Genomic DNA, 20,811 nt, shown 5'->3' with positions numbered 1-20,811 from the left:
TATGAAATTTTGGGATATTTTTCTATTCGCGAACATTTTTTAATTGACGAAATTTTGTTCAATTTCATTAACATTCTTTAAGACACGAACTTTTTAAAAAACCATAAACATTTTTTGATTTTCCGAACATTTGTTTTCAAAATTTCAAACATTTTTTGAATAAACAAACTTTTTTATAAAATCACAAACATTTTTTGAATCTACACACATTTTATGATTTCTTAAATATTTTATTTCAAAATTTTCATTTTTTAAATTTTCAGAATTTTTGAAGTCCCAAATTATTTAAGGTAGAAAATAACAAAACAGAAAAGAAAAAAAACAGGCCGGCCCAAATGGGCGAACTGTGTCTTCTCGCAGCGTGCAGAGCATAGTATAGGAGGTCCCTACTGCATGGGCCGGTCCAGGTGGGGGATTTCCCTGTGTGGAACATTTTTTTATCACTTATAGGTGGCATTGGTGGCATTGGAGTATTATGTAAATAATTATGACCTTGATTCCATGAACAATTTAATCTTCTTTGCTTTGTTTTGTGTCTCGCTTTATGGCAGCTGAAGATGCCCCGTACACCTTAAGACATGTTTTTTTTTCCTCTTTTTTAGCAAAGATATGTTTTTTTAAGACAAAGATATTTTTTTAGGGGTAAGACATGTTTTTGTGTGTGTGTGTGTGAAAGACATGTATTTTTTGGGAATATATCAAAGGCCTGTGGGATCAAATCCAGCCCAAACGTGCTTTATTTGTCTGTTTACTGTTAGGTTCACAGCCCAAACAAAAGCAGAAGAATCAAAACGACCGAGCACCTCCGAGAGAGGAAAAAAAATATCCATGGCGTCCGACGACCTCTTCGAAGGCTTGCCTCCGCCAGCGGCGCCCGCCGGCGAGGACCGCGCGGCCTCCCCCGCACCTCCGCCTCCCCCGCCGGCGGCTCCGGCACCGAGGCCCTCCGCGCTGAAGAGCGCCCTCAAGCGGGACAAGCCCTCCCCCTCCTCGGCCGCCACCTCCTCCTCCTCACCCGCCGCCGCCGCCAGCGTCGCTCCCGCCGATGTCGCCGCCGAAGGCCGCGGTGAGCGCTCTACCCCGCCGATTCCCCACCTTTCCAATTGCTTCCTGCTGCTGCTGCTGCTCGGGAGTTGGATACCCTGCTAGGCGTGGTTGGATTTCAGATTAAGCCACCGGTGTGCTGTAGATTTTAGCGCCGATTTGTCTTGTGTGGCAGTGTTACCTAGAGTTGGACGCCGTGTGCGGTCGACCGGAGCTCGGTAATGGCGTTATCAAACAACTTCGTGTTGAGATCAAGATGTGGATTTGGTGAACAGGAGGGGATTTCTTGGTCGGGATTAGGGTTTCCTGTTTCCCTTATCCCAGAATGCAAGGAAAAAATGCATTTGGATCCGATGGCTTCAGATTAGTTACTGCACCAGCTAGAACAGCTTACTTGAGCAAATTGCTAGAACCTGTTGCCGAACTAGACTAGGAACAGATAGAGATCATGGCAAACTTAAGTGGTTGTAGCTTGTTTTGCCATGATAATAATTAACAACCGTAGGGATCAGTCACTGCAGCAGCTAGAACAGCCTATTTTGACAGTGGAGACAAACGTGAAATGTAACACGCGCTGGCATATAGAAGATGCTTTATTATTTCAGTCGCAACGAAGTTCTGAATCTGAACCTGGTTTTTGATGAGTTGTAGAGGCCCGAAACTGAATGCCTTTTCAGCTTGATTCAGCATTTTTTAGCTTGTCTCCAGAACTTGCTATCATCATGAAGTAGCTCAATGGGGACTATATTGCATCCTAGTCAAATTAATGGCATGTGCCAAGTACGAACGTTGTTCACTTGATTTTTCTGCTCATTGTTTGCTAGACCTATCTAGTAAATGTTCGTTTTTACTATGTTATTTAGTGTTGAATGTATTTGTGCAATCTGATGAGATTTCTGACCAGTGACCTTACCAACTTGTGTTACCATTACTCTTAACTCAAAAGGTGAAACCATAATCCATAAGTGACTCTGCTTTCTTGTAATCTGGTCTTACATCACAGTTATGCCAACAGTGGTAGCACTGAATGTCTTGCTGTATGCCTATTGCAAGAATATTGGTCCTGTGCGACTACTTATTATTATCTCCATTTGTCTGAAGGTTCTGATTCATCCAGCTGTTCTCCACATGTTTTCCTGATAATTTCTATGTAACCTTTCTCTTAAGTTATTTGCTCTTTGAGCTCTTGTAGCAATAACGTAGTTCTTTTATTGCCACAAAGTCATGTTCTAAGATCAATGTTTTGCTTTCAGTTCCTGAGAAGCGCCTTCGCTTCAGAACTACTGTTGATGCATCAGAAATGCAAATCATTGAGGCTATGCAGAAGATAACTTCACACATAGGGAATCCTTCAAAATTCAGCAAGGCATCAAAGCTAGCTCTACAGCTTATTGAGGCTGGAAGTGTCAAGCCAGAGACAATCGGGCAATTCTTTGGTCTGTTAGAGGCTGCAATGTCTTCACCTGGAGCTTGTAATGAGCCTTCTGTGCACGCAGATTACCAGGCATTGTTTAATGCTGCTGAGGGTGTAACAGAGGTGATGTTTCTACTGTTTTTAAAATAAATACTACTCCCTCAGATCCATATGGAGTAGTTGACAAAATCATAGTTTCCTTCCTTTCTGTGCAGTTCTGGTAAGCCATTCTTTCATGTACTTACAACTTTCTGGTTGATGTGCAGTGTTTCAACGAACAGCAGAAAAATCAGTTTGATGTATGGATGCTTCATGCGGTGGTGGCTAATGATCTCTGTACCGACGACAGTTTTGTGGTAAGTGTACTGTGGTGAAACGCTGTTGTTGCTTATTTTCTCAACTCAAGTACTCCCTCCGATCACTTGTAATGTATAAAGTTGTACTAAAGCAGAAACAAGTAATATGGATCAGAGGGGTTATCAAAATTTGTACCTACCTGCATGCTACGGCTGCTGTAGCTACCTCCATCTCCATGTCCCTTGAGAAATGTCATTACCAGAATGCATTGTTCAATACTGGCTTGTGTGTTTTACAGTAGTGTAATTGTGTGTTTTATTCTGCAGTTCTCAAAGGCTGTAGGGAAGATCAAAGATGCCATCTCAGCCCTGCCAGTGGTAACAGTGGACGATGATAACGATGAAGCAACAGCACTCGCGGCACTTGCTGAAAGCCAATCTGGCACCACAGAGAATAAGGCAGCTGATAGCAACGCACACGCTGCAGCGTCCAACTCGGGGGAAGAATCCTCTGATCCTTTCGGTCTAGATGATCTCCTCGAGCACAAGCCAAAGAAGTCTGAGAAGGCGGCTGAGGCCCTGAACAGACAGGCGGACGAGGAGGAGTCCAGAAGACTTCTGAGGTCACGGCGTGAAGCCCTACTGAAGTGTCTCGAGATGGCTGCTCGGCGCTACAGGATACCCTGGTGAGTCCTCTGACAGACGTGTGCACGCCCCATGTATATATGCATGGCACACATTTTGTCTGCTGTTCTTAAATTCAGCCCTCTCTGGGTTGGCTTTGGTTTTGTCAGGACGCAGACGACCATCGACATCCTGGGGCGGCACGCGTACGACAGCGTGGGGCGGTTCACGGCCCGGCAGCGGGAGGCAGTGGAGAAGCTGTGGAACTCGATCAAGGAGCAGCAGATCCGGCGCAAGCACGGCAAGTCGGCGAGCGGGAAGCTGGACGTGAACGCCTTCGAGCGCCTCCAGGAGAAGTACTCCCACGAGAAGATCAGCATCCGGCGCGCCGTCGGCGGCGCTGGCGACCGCCGCGCCACGCAGTGGCTCGGCTAAAGCAAGTCGGCACACCCGGCCGCACCCACCGTATACTACGTGCCGTCCGATGGCCATCGCGATTGACGTCACGCAGATAGGAGTGACGGAAAACGACGGTTCCGCCGCTCCCCGGTGCATGTAGCCTGAATGATGGTGTCCTCCGGTTCAGGGGACGGCGTTCACTTCACCTGAGTCGTTGATTGGACTTGTTTGTAGGTTGTGCGTGTCTGACGAAGATGATGCAAACGGCGAGCGTGCGGTTTATAGTTTTCATAGTCGCATTCGTGTGTGTGTGTGTGTGTGCGCCCATTCCTGTGATATCATCTGAATCGCAGCACTGTCCACAGATTTCTTGGGTGCCCGTGCGTGTGGTGCGTGCGTGCAACGCTGGTGTGCAGGTGTGAATGCGGCTGGGGTTTGGGTTCTGGGTTGCTGCTGGTGTGTGGTGATGATGGATAAATGCTTGTTATTCTGAAATCGTCAGCGTCTCGGTCTCAGGGAAGCTGACCAGGGGGAGGAGAGGAGAGGAGGAGACCAGATAGAGGGCAGAAAACGAGACGGCCGGTCGGCCTCAAAATCTTGAGACTGAAACCGTAGCAGGTATTTCATTCGACTCCAATGCTTTTACAAATGGCACGGCCTGCAGAGGCGGTGCTATTCTTCACTCTCTCGCCCTCGACATTTCATTTATACTACATTAGTAAAAGCACTTTGGCACAGCTGAAAAAGAAGCATCTCTACCTTGGCACGGTTTGCACAGTTAATATCAGCCTCACTGCCACTATTTCTTACTGCAAGTGCTATATACTGATTGGAAGAAAAAATATGTTGTGGACAGTGGGAGGAGCGGTGTCACTATTGTACGTAGCAGTATTTGTATGCACGCACGTACGCACGCCGGGATAAATCCACGGGGCATGGATTCAGGTGGCGGTCGTCGACCGTGCAAACTAAAGCGCGGCCATTCGGCGGGAAATGCATTCTTTATCCATCTGTCTATGCCCAGCCAGTGCACGTACTCACCTGGTTTTTTCTCAATTCATTCATTTTTCAGACGGGATGTTGACCTGGCTGATTGATCCCTTTGTACGTACGTTTCAGCGTCTCATCTCCTGCGACCTGTACCGGAATGTGCGTGACAAACAAACAAAGATGGGACGAGATGAGAAGCATTCTCATTTCCCATGCACGCACGCATTGCGCTTGCACTTCATCGTCGAGACCCACATGCCCGCCCAGTTGAGCAGCGCCATGCACATTCGCATTTTTTTAGTGCTTATTAATTAGTTGTAAATTGTAAATTATGGTAAAAGAAGCCGGCCGGGCCCTTGTATTCAACACAGCACTTACACGTTTGCTCCCCTCAAACCGGACAAACGCTGCCCTACTTGTCTCTCCTCTCCACCACCTTCTCCTAATCTTCTTCCTCCACTTCACCTCCTGCGCCACCGGCCCATCCCATCAGCCACGCTCCCTAGCTCCCCTCTATAAATACCAGTCCAACCTCGACTTGCACCGGTACCGGCCGGCGAACCAAGTAGCAGCTAGCTAGCTAGCAAGGGCAAGGCACGTCGTCCTCGATCGACAAGCTCCGTCGGCGCTAGGAACAATCGATGGCTGCGGCGGCTGCTGCTGCTGCTGGTGGTGTTGCGGCGGGAGTGGCGGGGTCGCCGTGCGGGGCGTGCAAGTTCCTGCGGCGGCGGTGCGTGGCGGAGTGCGTCTTCGCGCCCTACTTCAGCTCCGACCAGGGCGCGGCGCGCTTCGCGGCCATCCACAAGGTCTTCGGCGCCAGCAACGCCGCCAAGCTGCTCGCGCACCTGCCCCTGGCCGACCGCTGCGAGGCCGTCGTCACCATCACCTACGAGGCCCAGTCCCGCCTCCGTGACCCCGTCTACGGCTGCGTCGCCCAGATCTTCGCCCTCCAGCAGCAGGTCCGTCGTCTCGTCCCATTCTTCTTCTTCTTCTTCTTCTTCTTCTTCCATCTTCTTCCTTGCCGATCACTCCTTCGTCTTCGATCGACCAATCATCTGGCCGCCATGGACGCAAGCTGAGGATTTCTCTTTTGTTACAGGTCGCGATCCTGCAGGCGCAGCTGATGCAGGCCAGGGCGCAGATCGCGTGCGGCGTCCAGAGCACCACCTCGCCGGTGAGCCACCAGTGGCCGGACAGCACCAGCAGCAGCATCGCCTCCCTGCTCCGGCAGCAGGAGGTCAATAGCGGCAGCTTCGCCACCGGCGGAGCGCTTCTGCCAGAGCTCATGGGTGGGGACGTGTCCATGCTGCAGCAGCATTGCGGCGGCAAGGTGGAGGGCGGTGGCGGCGGCGCCGGGGACCTCCAGTACCTGGCTCAGGCCATGATGCGAAGCTCCAACTACTCCCTGTAGAAGAAGAATATCATGATCAAGATCAAACCATGCATTTTGCATGCTTCCAACAACCTCATCAACGATCAGAGTGCTGCTAGCTGATGGAATCGTTTAGGCGGCGCCAGATCGAGCTAGAAGAACGCAAGAGGGAATTGATTAACCTGTACTGAACTTTTTATCAGTGTTAATTCTGATCCTACAAGTTACTATTGTACTACATATTATATATCTATATAAGTATTAGAGGAGGCGCAAGCCCTGCATGAGTGGCTCAGTTGATGAATGATGATTACCGCTTCTATATAAGCAGCTCATATATCGCAATTCTTGGCAGAAGATAGTGTGGTGAATTGATGCATGATTACCACTTCTATATAAGCAGCTTATATATATTGCAAGTCCTGATAGTCACATCACTGAAAAAGGTATATGTAATCTTGCTGATGCATGGCTTAGTGAACCCAATCATGTGGAAAAAAAATTAGGCGATTAGGCTACAACAAAACACACGAAATAAAGTTCAGTATGAATCATGGAGTAAAATATGTAAATCTTGCAGTTGCAGACCAGCAGGATGAAACACAACTCTCTACTGTCTGACGCTATCATTTTATTTTATTTGTGCTGGATATAATTTAGAAGTATGATATGATGGTGCATCCCAAAAGTTCAAGGAAGGGTCTGAAGATTGTTTACAAGTTCCATTTCTGCAATGTCCCTCTGCTGTGCCTGTACTGTACCCCAGCTTGTCTAAAACTGTCAGTATCAGCACAAGCTTGAAAACTGCTTGGGTTTGATTTGTGTTGGAAATAATTTACTCCAAAGTTTGACAATGCACCACAAAAATTCAAGGAGAAGTTACTAGTACTAGCACGCAACTTTGAGTTGCCACCAAGTTTCCCTCTCTAGAGACCCTAAAATCACTTGTATACATTCATAGCTAGGCTTATATACACTAGTAGTATAAACTCATAGGCTGCTGCTAATAATCCTAGTTTTTCATGCCAAGCGCAAAGACTGTCCCCCTGATCAAGTACATGTATGAACTGCCCAGCCGCTCAGCAACGCGTTTACTTTTGGTTCCATTCACCGGAGTTTGTGATGTTCTACAAAAGTGTTGACCTTAGTCGCTCATGCACACAAACAGAGACACGGTGAAATCACTGATCCCAACGGTTGATTAATTTCCTGGTAGAGTTGACTGCGGCAGATGATTGACCAAGTTAACCGCTAAAGTAATTAAATAACTTACTCCTATTAGCACCAGTACAATTTTGGTGCCACATCCCAGATAAAAATTAAGAACTCTAGCACTCCAATTGAGCGATGATACTAAAGAAATGTATATAGTACAATTCAAATTGAATGGTTGGACATTCTACTGACAATAATTGAGAAAGATAGACATATATGCCAAATACTACTGCTGACACAATGATCCTTTAGTTTAATTAGTCTGCAGATAAGAACAGTGCTACTATTGGTGTAGGTTTTGGAGGACAGGCTACTATCTTGGGACTCTGCAAATTATTTCATCTACACATGTTCACTGAATCCATTACAATAGGGCTAATTAAACTAGTACGAGTGCAGGTCAGTAACTAAGAGCCAAAATGTATAGCCAATGAGCAGCAGCAAACTACTGTTTCAGGTCATCAAAAGCTGCTGTACGCAATCAAGCAAGCAAGAAGCTGCACATGAGTTCATTTTTTACTTGATTCAGGGGCGGAGGTTGCTAAAAAATCTGGAGTCTGCTAAGCTGCTTGGACACCTACAATGGAAGCAAGCTCAGGCATAGCCGAGTTAACAATCTGCATAGGGCAGTGACTTTTGCGATCCGCCCCCCTCATCGATCGGCGCAAAGCCGTAGATTTAACGCGTGATTAATGTGGGTCGGTACAAGATGATGATCTTCACATGCACATGGTTAGGTGGCCCTAGGGTGCCTAGCCACCGGGTGATTAGGTGGCCCTAATTAGCACTAGCTCAAGTTTTTGTCCTTGTCAGTGTCTGGATGTGTACAGGTAACTCCAATTAGCAGTAATTCAAAGCAGGGGCAACATCTGTTTTTGCAAAGCCTGAAGGAGAGAGGTTAAGAAGAGCTTCTGGTGTGTTCTCTTCTTCCCTTTACACAGTTTGTATTAGTCAATGGACGAGGAACACAAAAAATGAAGAATGTGATGGGACTGTCTCTTAAAGTTGAAGCCAAATTTCATTAGTTTTGTTTGCTTTTGTCACTTTGTGTTTTGTAAGCACTGCTGCTGGCTACTAGCATCAAACAATAGGGAATATAAGTTGTAGAATATGTTTGGACTCAGCTGGTCAAGAAGCTAGTCATTTGGTCAAACAAGGCTGAGCACAAAAGGCAGGCTTATTATGGCACTTGAGGGTGATTAGGCCCCACTAATCACAGACAGCTTTAGCACTAATCCCAAGCCACAAACAACTAATGGGAAAATGAAATTAGAGCTGCTTTCTCTGTGAGTGTGCTGCTGCTTTTGGTTCAGTCTTGGACCAAAAGAAGAGGGAAGAGGCCTTTCCAACATGGCTTGCAATTGGAGAGGATGATAATAAAAACAACACTAGTATAGTTTGTTCCAAGCAGAAAAAGCTTGGAGAAAAGAAGACAAGTGAGATGGAATATATATGATGAAACAGGTGCCTTGGAAATTGTGCTTGTGGCGCCTCCACCATCATTTCGGCTTGAGAGCCTGTTTGGCCGTTGCTGCTTACCATATTGCTTAAGTTCTTTCTGAGATTAACCCTTATTAAAATTGGAACCTTGTTTATGGGAAAACTTCACCAAAATAATGATGCTTGGTCGTTGGAACTAAGACTACATGTAGTACCCATGGGTTTTAATTGGTGGGGAAGAAAAACTTTGTTTGGAAATTAAAACATTGGAAAAGCCATCACTTTTTAGGGAATGGCGGAACGCGAGAGCTATGTTTCACTCGTATTAATTTCTATTTGGAATCGCCAACAGCGCGGCGCCTATTGAGCCGGCCCAACACTGTAGCTGCCCGCGAGTATTTTTTTTCCCTTATGTGTTTTTTGCCAGGTTTTCCACTATTTTAATTTTTTTATCTAGTTTTCCTTTCTTTCCCATTTCCTTTTTGTCTTTTTTGCATCTTCTTTGTTTTTCCTTTGGTTTTCTTTAGTATTTCTCAGTTTTTTTCTATTTTTCAACACATGTCTATTTTTCCATACACATTGTACATTTTTTGTATACAACAGGAACATTTTTTATGCATGTTTAACACTTTTCAAAGACATGATTAACATTTACACATATGTTTTGAAGTCTATTTCTTTCACACACATTGTACATTTTTCATATACATCTAAAACATTTTTTTATATGCATTTGATTTTTTTTATTTCAAAACATAATTAATATTGTTCAAATACAGGTTGAGAACATGTTTTTAAATACATGTTGAAGGTTTCTCAAACATACGTTGAAACATTTTTTGAATGGTATGCAACATTTTTTAAAACTGCTTAAACATTTTTTACATTGTATATTTTCAAATGTCACAAACATATTTTGAAATGTGTGATTTTTTTTAATTGTAACATAATTTTTTGAATCGTATGAAATGTGTTTATTGAATTACATGTACATTGTTTTACATTGTATACATTTTTTAGATTGTTATGTATATATTTTTGAAATGCGCGAACATTTTTGAAATGTCAAATATTATTAACTACATTATTTTTTTTGTAACATGTGCATTTAGTTTTTTAAATATAAACAAAAGAAAAAGAAAGACTTACATACATGGCGTAGGCATGGCGTCAACATGAGAAACACATGGTTATTAGGCCAGTCGACTATTGGCTCACTATAGGCGACATGATCTTGTGTCTCGCAACAAGGCGGAAGTTCAGCACCCTAAGAAAAGAACAAGGCATGTGTGCACTCATAGATGGGCCGGTCACTGGTATGGCCCCCATTCAATTGTTTTTTTACTTGTGTTTTTATTAGTTTGCTGTTTTTTTGTCAGGATTTTCCCGTATATATTTAATATTAAAACCTGGTCATCCTTTTCTTTCGTGCATGCCCTAATTTCTTAAAGTTATTTAACAAAATACATGGTATATGTACATTTATTTTGACATTCATGGACATTTTCTAAAAAAAGTATAGATTTTCTAAGTATATGAATATATTTTTCAAATAATTCGTATATTGACATGACTATATGAATTTATATTTTAAAATACACGAAAGGTTCCTTATGCTATACTAAAATACTTTCTATTATTAAATTTAAAATTTGTATAGCATAAAGGTGCATCTTTTCCAGATGCTATTAAAAAAATGTATTAGTAGAAGCGCTTGAGGCGAATTTGCGTCTATTCTTAGATTAAACTGATAAATGGCAATAGGTTTTCGTCGGTGGTCAGCCTCTTCTCGATTTACTTCGTTCGTTATTTTTTTGGATGCCTTATTTCTTTCTTGGAGAGCCACAAATCAACATGTTTTTGTCATCACTCACTTGGTCAATAATGAGCAGGACTCATGTTAATCAAGGGGAGGGGGCATATGCCCCGCTTCTTCTTGGTGGCTCCAAATATCCCTCAAGAATACACTGCTAGCATAGCATTCAAAATCCAACGTTTCGTGTTTTGAGATCTCTATCTATGAACTATGTTTACACTTGAATGTTGGTGGAGAAACGGACGTCCTCTCACGACTCACTTCGTTATTGTAAACTTGGTTTTCCATTCCAGTAAAGATTTTCTTGTAGCATCTTCAAATGTCAAAAGCATGAGTTGGTTATAAATAATATCATTTGCCAATCTAAGAAATTCAAGTGATAAATGATCAGAACATACCAAAAAATGAAGGCATCCAAGCTCTTGTCAGGTAGAGGTAAGTATTCATACATGAAAAGAGGTGCTACAATTTGGCAATTAAATTTACTTCATTTCTAAGCCACCCGATACCTTGTCCAGAATCATCGGTAAGCCGTTTGGCAGCAACTTCATCGCCATTTTCCAATATATCGACACCGTCAGACTCATGTAAATCGAGGGGAGGGGGCAATGCCCCCCCCCCACGCACAAAACACCCCTTCTCTTCTTTTTGGCTCCAAATATCGCTCGAGAACACACTGACAGAAGAATTAAAAATTTGCAGGTGACTTGGAGGATATCTGGACGAAAGAAGAAATCAATGCCAGGCAGAGATCCAGAGAGAGAGACATACTTGAAGGAGACCTAAATGTTGGCTACTTTAAAGCTATAGCTAATCAAAAGAGGAGGAAGAAACAGATCATGATGCCGGAAGGAGATGCAGGTACTGTAACTGATCCTGAAGGTGTTGGAAATATGCCCTAGAGGCAATAATAAAATGGTTATTATTATATTTCCTTGTTCATGATAATTGTCTATTGTTCATGCTATAATTGTGTTATCCGGAAATCGTAATACATGTGTGAATACATAGACCACAACATGTCCCTAGTGAGCCTCTAGTTGACTAGCTCGTTGATCGACAGATAGTCATGGTTTCCTGACTATGGACATTGGATGTCATTGATAACGGGATCACATCATTAGGAGAATGATGTGATGGACAAGACCCAATCCTAAGCATAGCACAAAGATCGTGTAGTTCGTTTGCTAGAGTTTTTCCAATGTCAAGTATCAGTTCCTTAGACCATGAGATCGTGCAACTCCCGGATGCCATAGGAGTGCTTTGGGTGTACCAAACGTCACAACTTAACTGGGTGACTATAAAGGTGCACTACGGGTATCTCCGAAAGTGTCCGTTGAGTTGGCACGGACCGAGACTGGGATTTGTCACTCCGTATGACGGAGAGGTATCTCTGGGCCCACTCGGTAACGCATCATCATAATGAGCTCAATGTGACTAAGGAGTTAGCCACGGGATCATGCATTACGGTACGAGTACAGTGACTTGCCGGTAACGAGATTGAACAAGGTATTGGGATACCGATGATCGAATCTCGGGCAAGTAACGTACCGATTGACAAAGGGAATTGTATACGGGATTGATTGAATCCTCGACATCGTGGTTCATCCGATGAGATCATCGTGGAACATGTGGGAGCCAACATGGGTATCCAGATCCCGCTGTTGGTTATTGACCGGAGAGGCGTCTCGGTCATGTCTGCATGTCTCCCGAACCCGTAGGGTCTACACACTTAAGGTTCGGTGACGCTAGGGTTGTAGAGAGATTAGTATGCGGAAACCCGAAAGTTGTTCAGAGTCCCGGATGAGATCCCGGACGTCACGAGGAGTTCCGGAATGGTCCGGAGGTGAAGAATTATATATAGGAAGTCCAGTTTCGGCCACCGGAAAAGTTTCGGGGTTTATCAGTATTGTACCGGGACCACCGGAAGGGTCCCGGGGGTCCACCGGGTGGGGCCACCTATCCCGGAGGGCCCCATGGGCTGAAGTGGGGAGGGGAACCAGCCACTGGTGGGCTGGTGCGCCCCCCATGGGCCTCCCCTGCGCCTAGGGTTGGAAACCCTGGGGGTGGGGGGGGGGGCGCCCCACTTGGCTTGGGGGGCAAGCCACCCCCTTGGCCGCCGCCCCCCCCTCAGATGGGATCTCCAGGGAGCCGGCGCCCCCCCAGGGCCCCTATAAATAGTGGGGGGGAGGGAGGGCAGCCGACCACAGCCCCTGGCGCCTCCCTCTCCCTCCCGTGACACCTCTCCCTCCCGCTTGCGCTTGGCGAAGCCCTGCCGGGATCCCCGCTACTTCCACCACCACGCCGTCGTGTTGCTGGATCTCCATCAACCTCTCCTTCCCCCTTGCTGGATCAAGAAGGAGGAGACGTCGCTGCTCCGTACGTGTGTTGAACGCGGAGGTGCCGTCCGTTCGGCGCTCGGTCATCGGTGATTTGGATCACGACGAGTACGACTCCATCAACCCCGTTCACTTGAACGCTTCCGCTCGCGATCTACAAGGGTATGTAGATGCACTCCCTTCCCCTCGTTGCTAGTAAACTCCATAGATGGATCTTGGTGATGCGTAGAAAATTTTAAAATTCTGCAACGATCCCCAACAGTGGCATCATGAGCCAGGCCTATGCGTAGTTACTATGCACGAGTAGAACACAAAGCAGTTGTGGGCGTAGATGTCATTGAATAACGCCATGTAAATTACTTTACTTTATTGCTAAACGCGTTAGCCATAGAAGTAGAAGTAATCGTTGGCGTGACAACTTCATGAAGACACAATGATGGAGATCATGATGATGGAGATCATGGTGTCATGCCGGTGACGAAGATGATCATGGCGCCCCGAAGATGGAGATCAAAGGAGCAAAATGATAATGGCCATATCATGTCACTATTTGATTGCATGTGATGTTTATCATGTTTTACATCTTATTTGCTTAGAACGACGGTAGTAAGTAAGATGACCCCTTATAATAATTTCAAGAAAGTGTTCCCCCTAACTGTGCACCGTTGCGAAGGTTCGTTGTTTCGAAGCACCACGTGATGATCGGGTGTGATAGATTCTAACGTTCGCATACAACGGGTGTTGACAAGCCTAGCATGTACAGACATGGCCTCGGAACACACGCAATACACTTAGGTTGACTTGACGAGCCTAGCATGTACAGACATGGCCTCGGAACACGGAAGACCGAAAGGTCGAGCATGAGTTGTATAGAAGATACGATCAACATGAAGATGTTCACCGATCTTGACTAGTCCGTCTCACGTGATGATCGGACACGACCTAGTTAACTCGGATCATGTTTCACTTAGATGACTAGAGGGATGTCTATCTGAGTGGGAGTTCGTTGAATAATTTGATTAGATGAACTTAATTATCATGAACTTAGTCTAAAATCTTTACAATATGTCTTGTAGATCAAATGGCCCACGTTGCCCTCAACTTCAACGCGTTCCTAGAGAAAACCAAGCTGAAAGATGATGGCAGCAACTATACGGACTGGGTCCGGAACCTGAGGATCATCCTCATAGCTGCCAAGAAAGATTATGTCCTAGAAGCACCGCTAGGTGAAGCACCCATCCCAGAGAACCAAGATGTTATGAACGCTTGGCAATCACGTGCTGATGATTACTCCCTCGTTCAGTGCGGCATGCTTTACAGCTTAGAACCGGGGCTGCAAAAGCGTTTTGAGAAGCATGGAGCATATGAGATGTTCGAAGAGCTGAAAATGGTTTTCCAAGCTCATGCCCGGGTCGAGAGATATGAAGTCTCCGACAAGTTCTTCAGTTGTAAAATGGAGGAAAATAGTTCTGTCAGTGAGCACATACTCAGAATGTCTGGGTTACACAACCGCTTGTCTCAGTTGGGAGTTAATCTCCCGGATGACGCGGTCATTGACAGAATCCTTCAGTCGCTTCCACCAAGCTACAAGAGCTTTGTGATGAACTTCAATATGCAGGGGATGGAAAAGACCATTCCTGAGGTATATTTAATGCTGAAATCAGCGGAGGTGGAGATCAAAAAGGAACATCAAGTGTTGATGGTGAATAAAACCACTAAGTTCAAGAAAGGCAAGGGTAAGAAGAACTTCAAGAAGGACGGCAAGGGAGTTGCCGCGCCCGGTAAGCCAGTTGCCGGGAAGAAGTCAAAGAATGGACCCAAGCCTGAGACTGAGTGCTTTTATTGCAAGGGAAGTGGTCACTGGAAGCGGAACTGCCCCAAATACTTAGCGGACAAGAAGGCCGGCAACACCAAAGGTATATGTGATATACATGTAATTGATGTGTACCTTACCAGTACTCGTAGTAGCTCCTGGGTATTTGATACCGGTGCGGTTGCTCACATTTGTAACTCAAAACAGGAACTGCGGAATAAGCGGAGACTGACGAAGGACGAGGTGACGATGCGCGTCGGGAATGGTTCCAAGGTCGATGTGATCGCCGTCGGCACGCTGCCTCTACATTTACCTATGGGATTAGTTTTAAACCTCAATAATTGTTATTTAGTGCCAGCTTTGAGCATGAACATTGTATCAGGATCTCGTTTAATTCAAGATGGCTACTCATTTAAATCCGAGAATAATGGTTGTTCTATTTATATGAGAGATATGTTTTATGGTCATGCCCCGCTGGTCAATGGTTTATTCTTGATGAATCTCGAACGTGATGTTACACATATTCATAGTGTGAATACCAAAAGATGTAAAGTTGATAACGATAGTCCCACATACTTGTGGCACTGCCGCCTTGGTCACATTGGTGTCAAGCGCATGAAGAAGCTCCATGCTGATGGACTTTTAGAGTCTCTCGATTATGAATCATTTGACACATGCGAACCATGCCTCATGGGCAAAATGACCAAGACTCCGTTCTCCGGAACAATGGAGCGAGCAACCAACTTATTGAAAATCATACATACCGATGTGTGTGGTCCAATGAGTGTTGAGGCTCGCGGAGGCTATCGTTATGTTCTCACTCTCACTGATGACTTGAGTAGATATGGGTATGTCTACCTAATGAAACACAAGTCTGAGACCTTTGAAAAGTTCAAGGAATTTCAGAGTGAGGTTGAGAATCAACGTGACAGGAAAATAAAGTTCCTACGATCAGATCGTGGAGGGGAATATTTAAGTCACGAATTTGGTACGCACTTAAGGAAATGTGGAATCGTTTCACAACTCACGCCGCCTGGAACACCTCAGCGAAATGGTGTGACCGAACGTCGCAATCGCACTCTATTGGATATGGTGCGATCTATGATGTCTCTTACCGATCTACAGCTGTCATTTTGGGGCTATGCTTTAGAGACTGCCGCATTCACTTTAAATAGGGCTCCGTCGAAATCCGTTGAGACGACACCGTATGAATTATGGTTTGGGAAGAAACCTAAGCTGTCGTTTCTAAAAGTTTGGGGATGCGATGCTTATGTCAAGAAACTTCAACCTGAAAAGCTCGAACCCAAGTCGGAAAAATGCGTCTTCATAGGATACCCTAAGGAAACCATTGGGTATACCTTCTACCTCAGATCCGAAGGCAAGATCTTTGTTGCCAAGAATGGGTCCTTTCTGGAGAAAGAGTTTCTCTCGAAAGAAGTGAGTGGGAGGAAGGTGGAACTTGATGAGGTGATAGTCACCCCTTCCGAACCGGAAAGTAGCGTAGCGCGGGAAGATGTTCCTGTGGTGCCTACACCGACTGGGGAGGAAGTTAATGATGATGATCATGAAGCTTCGGATCAAGTTACTGCTGAACTTCGTAGGTCCACAAGGACACGTTCCGCACCAGAGTGGTACGGCAACCCTGTCCTGGAAATCATGTTGTTAGACAACGGTGAACCTTCGAACTATGAAGAAGCGATGGCGGGCCCGGATTCCGACAGATGGCTAGAAGCCATGAAATCCGAGATAGGATCCATGTATGAAAACGAAGTATGGACTTTGACTGACTTGCCCGATGATCGGCGAGCCATAGAAAATAAATGGATCTTTAAGAAGAAGACAGCCGCGGATGGTAATGTGACCATCTATAAGGCTCGACTTGACGCTAAGGGTTATCGACAAGTTCAAGGGGTTGACTACGATGAGACTTTCTCACCCGTGGCGAAGCTGAAGTCCGTCCGAATCATGTTAGCAATTGCCGCATTCTATGATTATGAGATATGGCAAATGGACGTCAAAACGGCATTCCTTAACGGCTTTCTTAAGGAAGAATTGTATATGATGCAGCCGGAAGGTTTTGTCGATCCTAAGAATGCTAACAAGGTATGCAAGCTCCAGCGCTCCATCTATGGGCTGGTGCAAGCATCTCGGAGTTGGAACATTCGATTTGATGAGATGATCAAAGCGTTTGGGTTTACACAGACTTATGGAGAAGCCTGTGTTTACAAGAAAGTGAGTGGGGGCTCTGTAGCATTTCTCTTATTATATGTGGATGACATACTATTGATGGGAAATGATATAAAATTCTTGGAAAGTATAAAGGCCTACTTGAATAAGTGTTTTTCAATGAAGGACCTTGGAGAAGCTGCTTATATATTAGGCATCAAGATCTATAGAGATAGATCAAGACGCCTCATTGGTCTTTCACAGAGTACGTACCTTGACAAGATATTGAAGAAGTTCAATATGGATCAGTCCAAGAAGGGGTTCTTGCCTGTATTGCAAGGTGTGCAATTGAGCACGGCTCAATGCCCGACCACGGCAGAAGATAGAGAAAAGATGAGTGTCATCCCCTATGCCTCGGCCATAGGGTCTATTATGTATGCCATGCTGTGTACCAGACCTGATGTAAACCTTGCCGTAAGTTTGGTAGGAAGGTACCAAAGTAATCCCGGCATGGAACACTGGACAGCGGTCAAGAATATCCTAAAGTACCTGAAGAGGACTAAGGATATGTTTCTCGTTTATGGAGGTGACGAAGAGCTCGTCGTAAAGGGTTACGTCGACGCTAGCTTAGACACAGATCTGGATGACTCGAAGTCACAAACCGGATACGTGTATATTTTGAATGGAGGGGCAGTAAGCTGGTGCAGTTGCAAGCAAAGCGTCCTGGCGGGATCTACATGTGAAGCGGAGTACATGGCGGCCTCAGAGGCAGCACAAGAAGCAATCTGGATGAAGGAGTTCATTACCGACCTAGGGGTGATTCCCAATGCGTCGGGCCCGATGACTCTCTTCTATGACAACACTGGAGCTATTGCCCTTGCCAAGGAGCCCAGGTTTCACAGGAAGACCAGGCATATCAAGCGTCGCTTCAACTCCATTCGTGAAAGTGTTCAAAATGGAGACATAGATATTTTTAAAGTACATACGGACCTGAATGTAGCAGATCCGTTGACTAAACCTCTCCCTAGAGCAAAACATGATCAACACCAGAACTCTATGGGTGTTCGATTCATCACAATGTAACTAGATTATTGACTCTAGTGCAAGTGGGAGACTGTTGGAAATATGCCCTAGAGGCAATAATAAAATGGTTATTATTATATTTCCTTGTTCATGATAATTGTCTATTGTTCATGCTATAATTGTGTTATCCGGAAATCGTAATACATGTGTGAATACATAGACCACAACATGTCCCTAGTGAGCCTCTAGTTGACTAGCTCGTTGATCGACAGATAGTCATGGTTTCCTGACTATGGACATTGGATGTCATTGATAACGGGATCACATCATTAGGAGAATGATGTGATGGACAAGACCCAATCCTAAGCATAGCACAAAGATCGTGTAGTTCGTTTGCTAGAGTTTTTCCAATGTCAAGTATTAGTTCCTTAGACCATGAGATCATGCAACTCCCGGATGCCATAGGAGTGCTTTGGGTGTACCAAACGTCACAACGTAACTGGGTGACTATAAAGGTGCACTACGGGTATCTCCGAAAGTGTCTGTTGAGTTGGCACGGATCGAGACTGGGATTTGTCACTCCGTATGACGGAGAGGTATCTCTGGGCCCACTCGGTAACGCATCATCATAATGAGCTCAATGTGACTAAGGAGTTAGCCACGGGATCATGCATTACGGTACGAGTAAAGTGACTTGCCGGTAACGAGATTGAACAAGGTATTGGGATACCGACGATCGAATCTCGGGCAAGTAACGTACCGATTGACAAAGGGAATTGTATACGGGATTGATTGAATCCTTGACATCGTGGGTCATCCGATGAGATCATCGTGGAACATGTGGGAGCCAACATGGGTATCCAGATCCCGCTGTTGGTTATTGACCGGAGAGGCGTCTCGGTCATGTCTGCATGTCTCCCGAACCAGTAGGGTCTACACACTTAAGGTTCGGTGACGCTAGGGTTGTAGAGATATTAGTATGCGGAAACCCGAAAGTTGTTCGGAGTCCCGGATGAGATCCCGGACGTCACGAGGAGTTCCGGAATGGTCCGGAGGTGAAGAATTATATATAGGAAGTCTAGTTTCGGCCACCGGGAAAGTTTCGGGGGTTATCGGTATTGTACCGGGACCACCGGAAGGGTCCCGGGGGTCCACCGGGTGGGGCCACCTATCCCGGAGGGCCCCATGGGCTGAAGTGGGGAGGGGAACCAGCCACTGGTGGGCTGGTGCGCCCCCCATGGGCCTCCCCTGCGCCTAGGGTTGGAAACCCTGGGGGTGGGGGGGGGGGGGGCGCCCCACTTGGCTTGGGGGGCAAGCCACCCCCTTGGCCGCCGCCCCCCCCTCAGATGGGATCTCCAGGGAGCCGGCGCCCCCCAGGGCCCCTATAAATAGTGGGGGGGAGGGAGGGCAGCCGACCACAGCCCCTGGCGCCTCCCTCTCCCTCCCGTGACACCTCTCCCTCCCGCTTGCGCTTGGCGAAGCCCTGCCGGGATCCCCGCTACTTCCACCACCACGCCGTCGTGTTGCTGGATCTCCATCAACCTCTCCTTCCCCCTTGCTGGATCAAGAAGGAGGAGACGTCGCTGCTCCGTACGTGTGTTGAACGCGGAGGTGCCGTCCATTTGGCGCTCGGTCATCGGTGATTTGGATCACGACGAGTACGACTCCATCAACCCCGTTCACTTGAACGCTTCCGCTCGTGATCTACAAGGGTATGTAGATGCACTCCCTTCCCCTCGTTGCTAGTAAACTCCATAGATGGATCTTGGTGATGCGTAGAAAATTTTAAAATTCTGCAACGATCCCCAACAGAAGGTATTATGAAAGTTGCTGTTGACTACTACATAATTTATTTGGCTTCCAAAATAAAATTAACATCAACCTTAAAGATGACTTTTGGGAAGATGGGGAGAAGGTTTCTGATGCTCATAACAGCATATTAGATGCCCCCTTCTCTGAAAAAGTGATCAAAGATGCTGTCTTCGGCTCTTATGCTGAAGGAGCTCCTGGGCCAGATGGCTTTCCTTTTTCTATCAACATTTTTGGGACCTTATTAAAGGGGACCTATTTGCTTTATTTCATGATTGGGAGAGGGGTGATCTAGACCTATTTAGACTTAACTTCTCCCTGTTAACTCTAGTTCCTAAAGAGGCTGATGCCATCAGAATGGAGAAGTTTAGGCCCCTTTCTATGATTAATTGTAGTTTTAATATCTTTGCTAAATGTGCCACCAATAAGTTTGGCCCCATCTGCAAAGACCTAATTTCTCTGAACCAGACAACCTTCATAAAAGGCAGATATTGTTGAGAGTATTATCACAGCTCATGAAATTATTCATTCTATGTACTCCAGTAAGCAGTCTGGCTTTGTGTTTAAATTAGATTATGAGAAAGCTTATGACATGATCAACAGAGAATTTCTGCTGGACATGATGCATAAGAGAGGTTTTAGTAGTAAATGGATGAAGAAAGTTGAATCTTTATTACATAAAGGCTCTGTTGGAGTTAATATCAATAACAACAACAGTGATTTCTTTATTGCTGGTAAAGGGGTTAGACAAGGGGACCCTTATTCCCCTCTGCTCTTTAATCTAGTAGCAGATGTTTTCACTAGAATTCTTGTTAAAGGCTCCAGGAATGATATCCTGGAAGGGCTCTTCCCTAGTCCTAATCCAGCTGGCATCATTAGCATGTAGTATGCTGATGACATTTTAGTTTTCCTGAGTAACAACCCATCTCATGCTAGGAACCTTAAATGGCTACTATCCTGCTTTCAACAAATATCTGGGATGAGGATCAATTTCCACAAATGTGACCTGGTTCCTATCAATGTTGATAGAGATGATGCGAATGTTTTTGCT

The 20,811-nt window shown here is 45.6% G+C and overlaps 2 protein-coding genes across 2 annotated transcripts; both read left to right on the top strand.

Moving 5' to 3' along the window:
• The first annotated feature begins 763 nt into the window (after positions 1 to 763).
• On the top strand, positions 764 to 4,143 carry LOC109787039 (uncharacterized). The gene is made up of 5 exons (XM_020345597.4): positions 764 to 1,066; positions 2,298 to 2,581; positions 2,725 to 2,814; positions 3,082 to 3,440; positions 3,549 to 4,143. Exons 1-5 carry the CDS (start codon positions 829 to 831, stop codon positions 3,811 to 3,813), a joined length of 1,236 nt encoding a protein of 411 aa, XP_020201186.1. The 5' UTR covers positions 764 to 828; the 3' UTR covers positions 3,814 to 4,143.
• A 1,028-nt stretch (positions 4,144 to 5,171) lies between these two features.
• Positions 5,172 to 6,423, top strand: LOC109787038 (LOB domain-containing protein 16). Its single transcript, XM_020345596.4, has 2 exons — positions 5,172 to 5,726; positions 5,867 to 6,423. Exons 1-2 carry the CDS (start codon positions 5,409 to 5,411, stop codon positions 6,176 to 6,178), a joined length of 630 nt encoding a protein of 209 aa, XP_020201185.3. The 5' UTR covers positions 5,172 to 5,408; the 3' UTR covers positions 6,179 to 6,423.
• The last annotated feature ends 14,388 nt before the right edge of the window (positions 6,424 to 20,811 follow it).

Source organism: Aegilops tauschii, chromosome 6, assembly GCF_002575655.3.
Source record: "Aegilops tauschii subsp. strangulata cultivar AL8/78 chromosome 6, Aet v6.0, whole genome shotgun sequence".
In the NCBI taxonomy this organism is placed as follows: domain Eukaryota; kingdom Viridiplantae; phylum Streptophyta; class Magnoliopsida; order Poales; family Poaceae; genus Aegilops; species Aegilops tauschii.
Note: the sequence above shows the minus strand (reverse complement) of the source record. Positions and strands in the feature narration are given on the sequence as shown.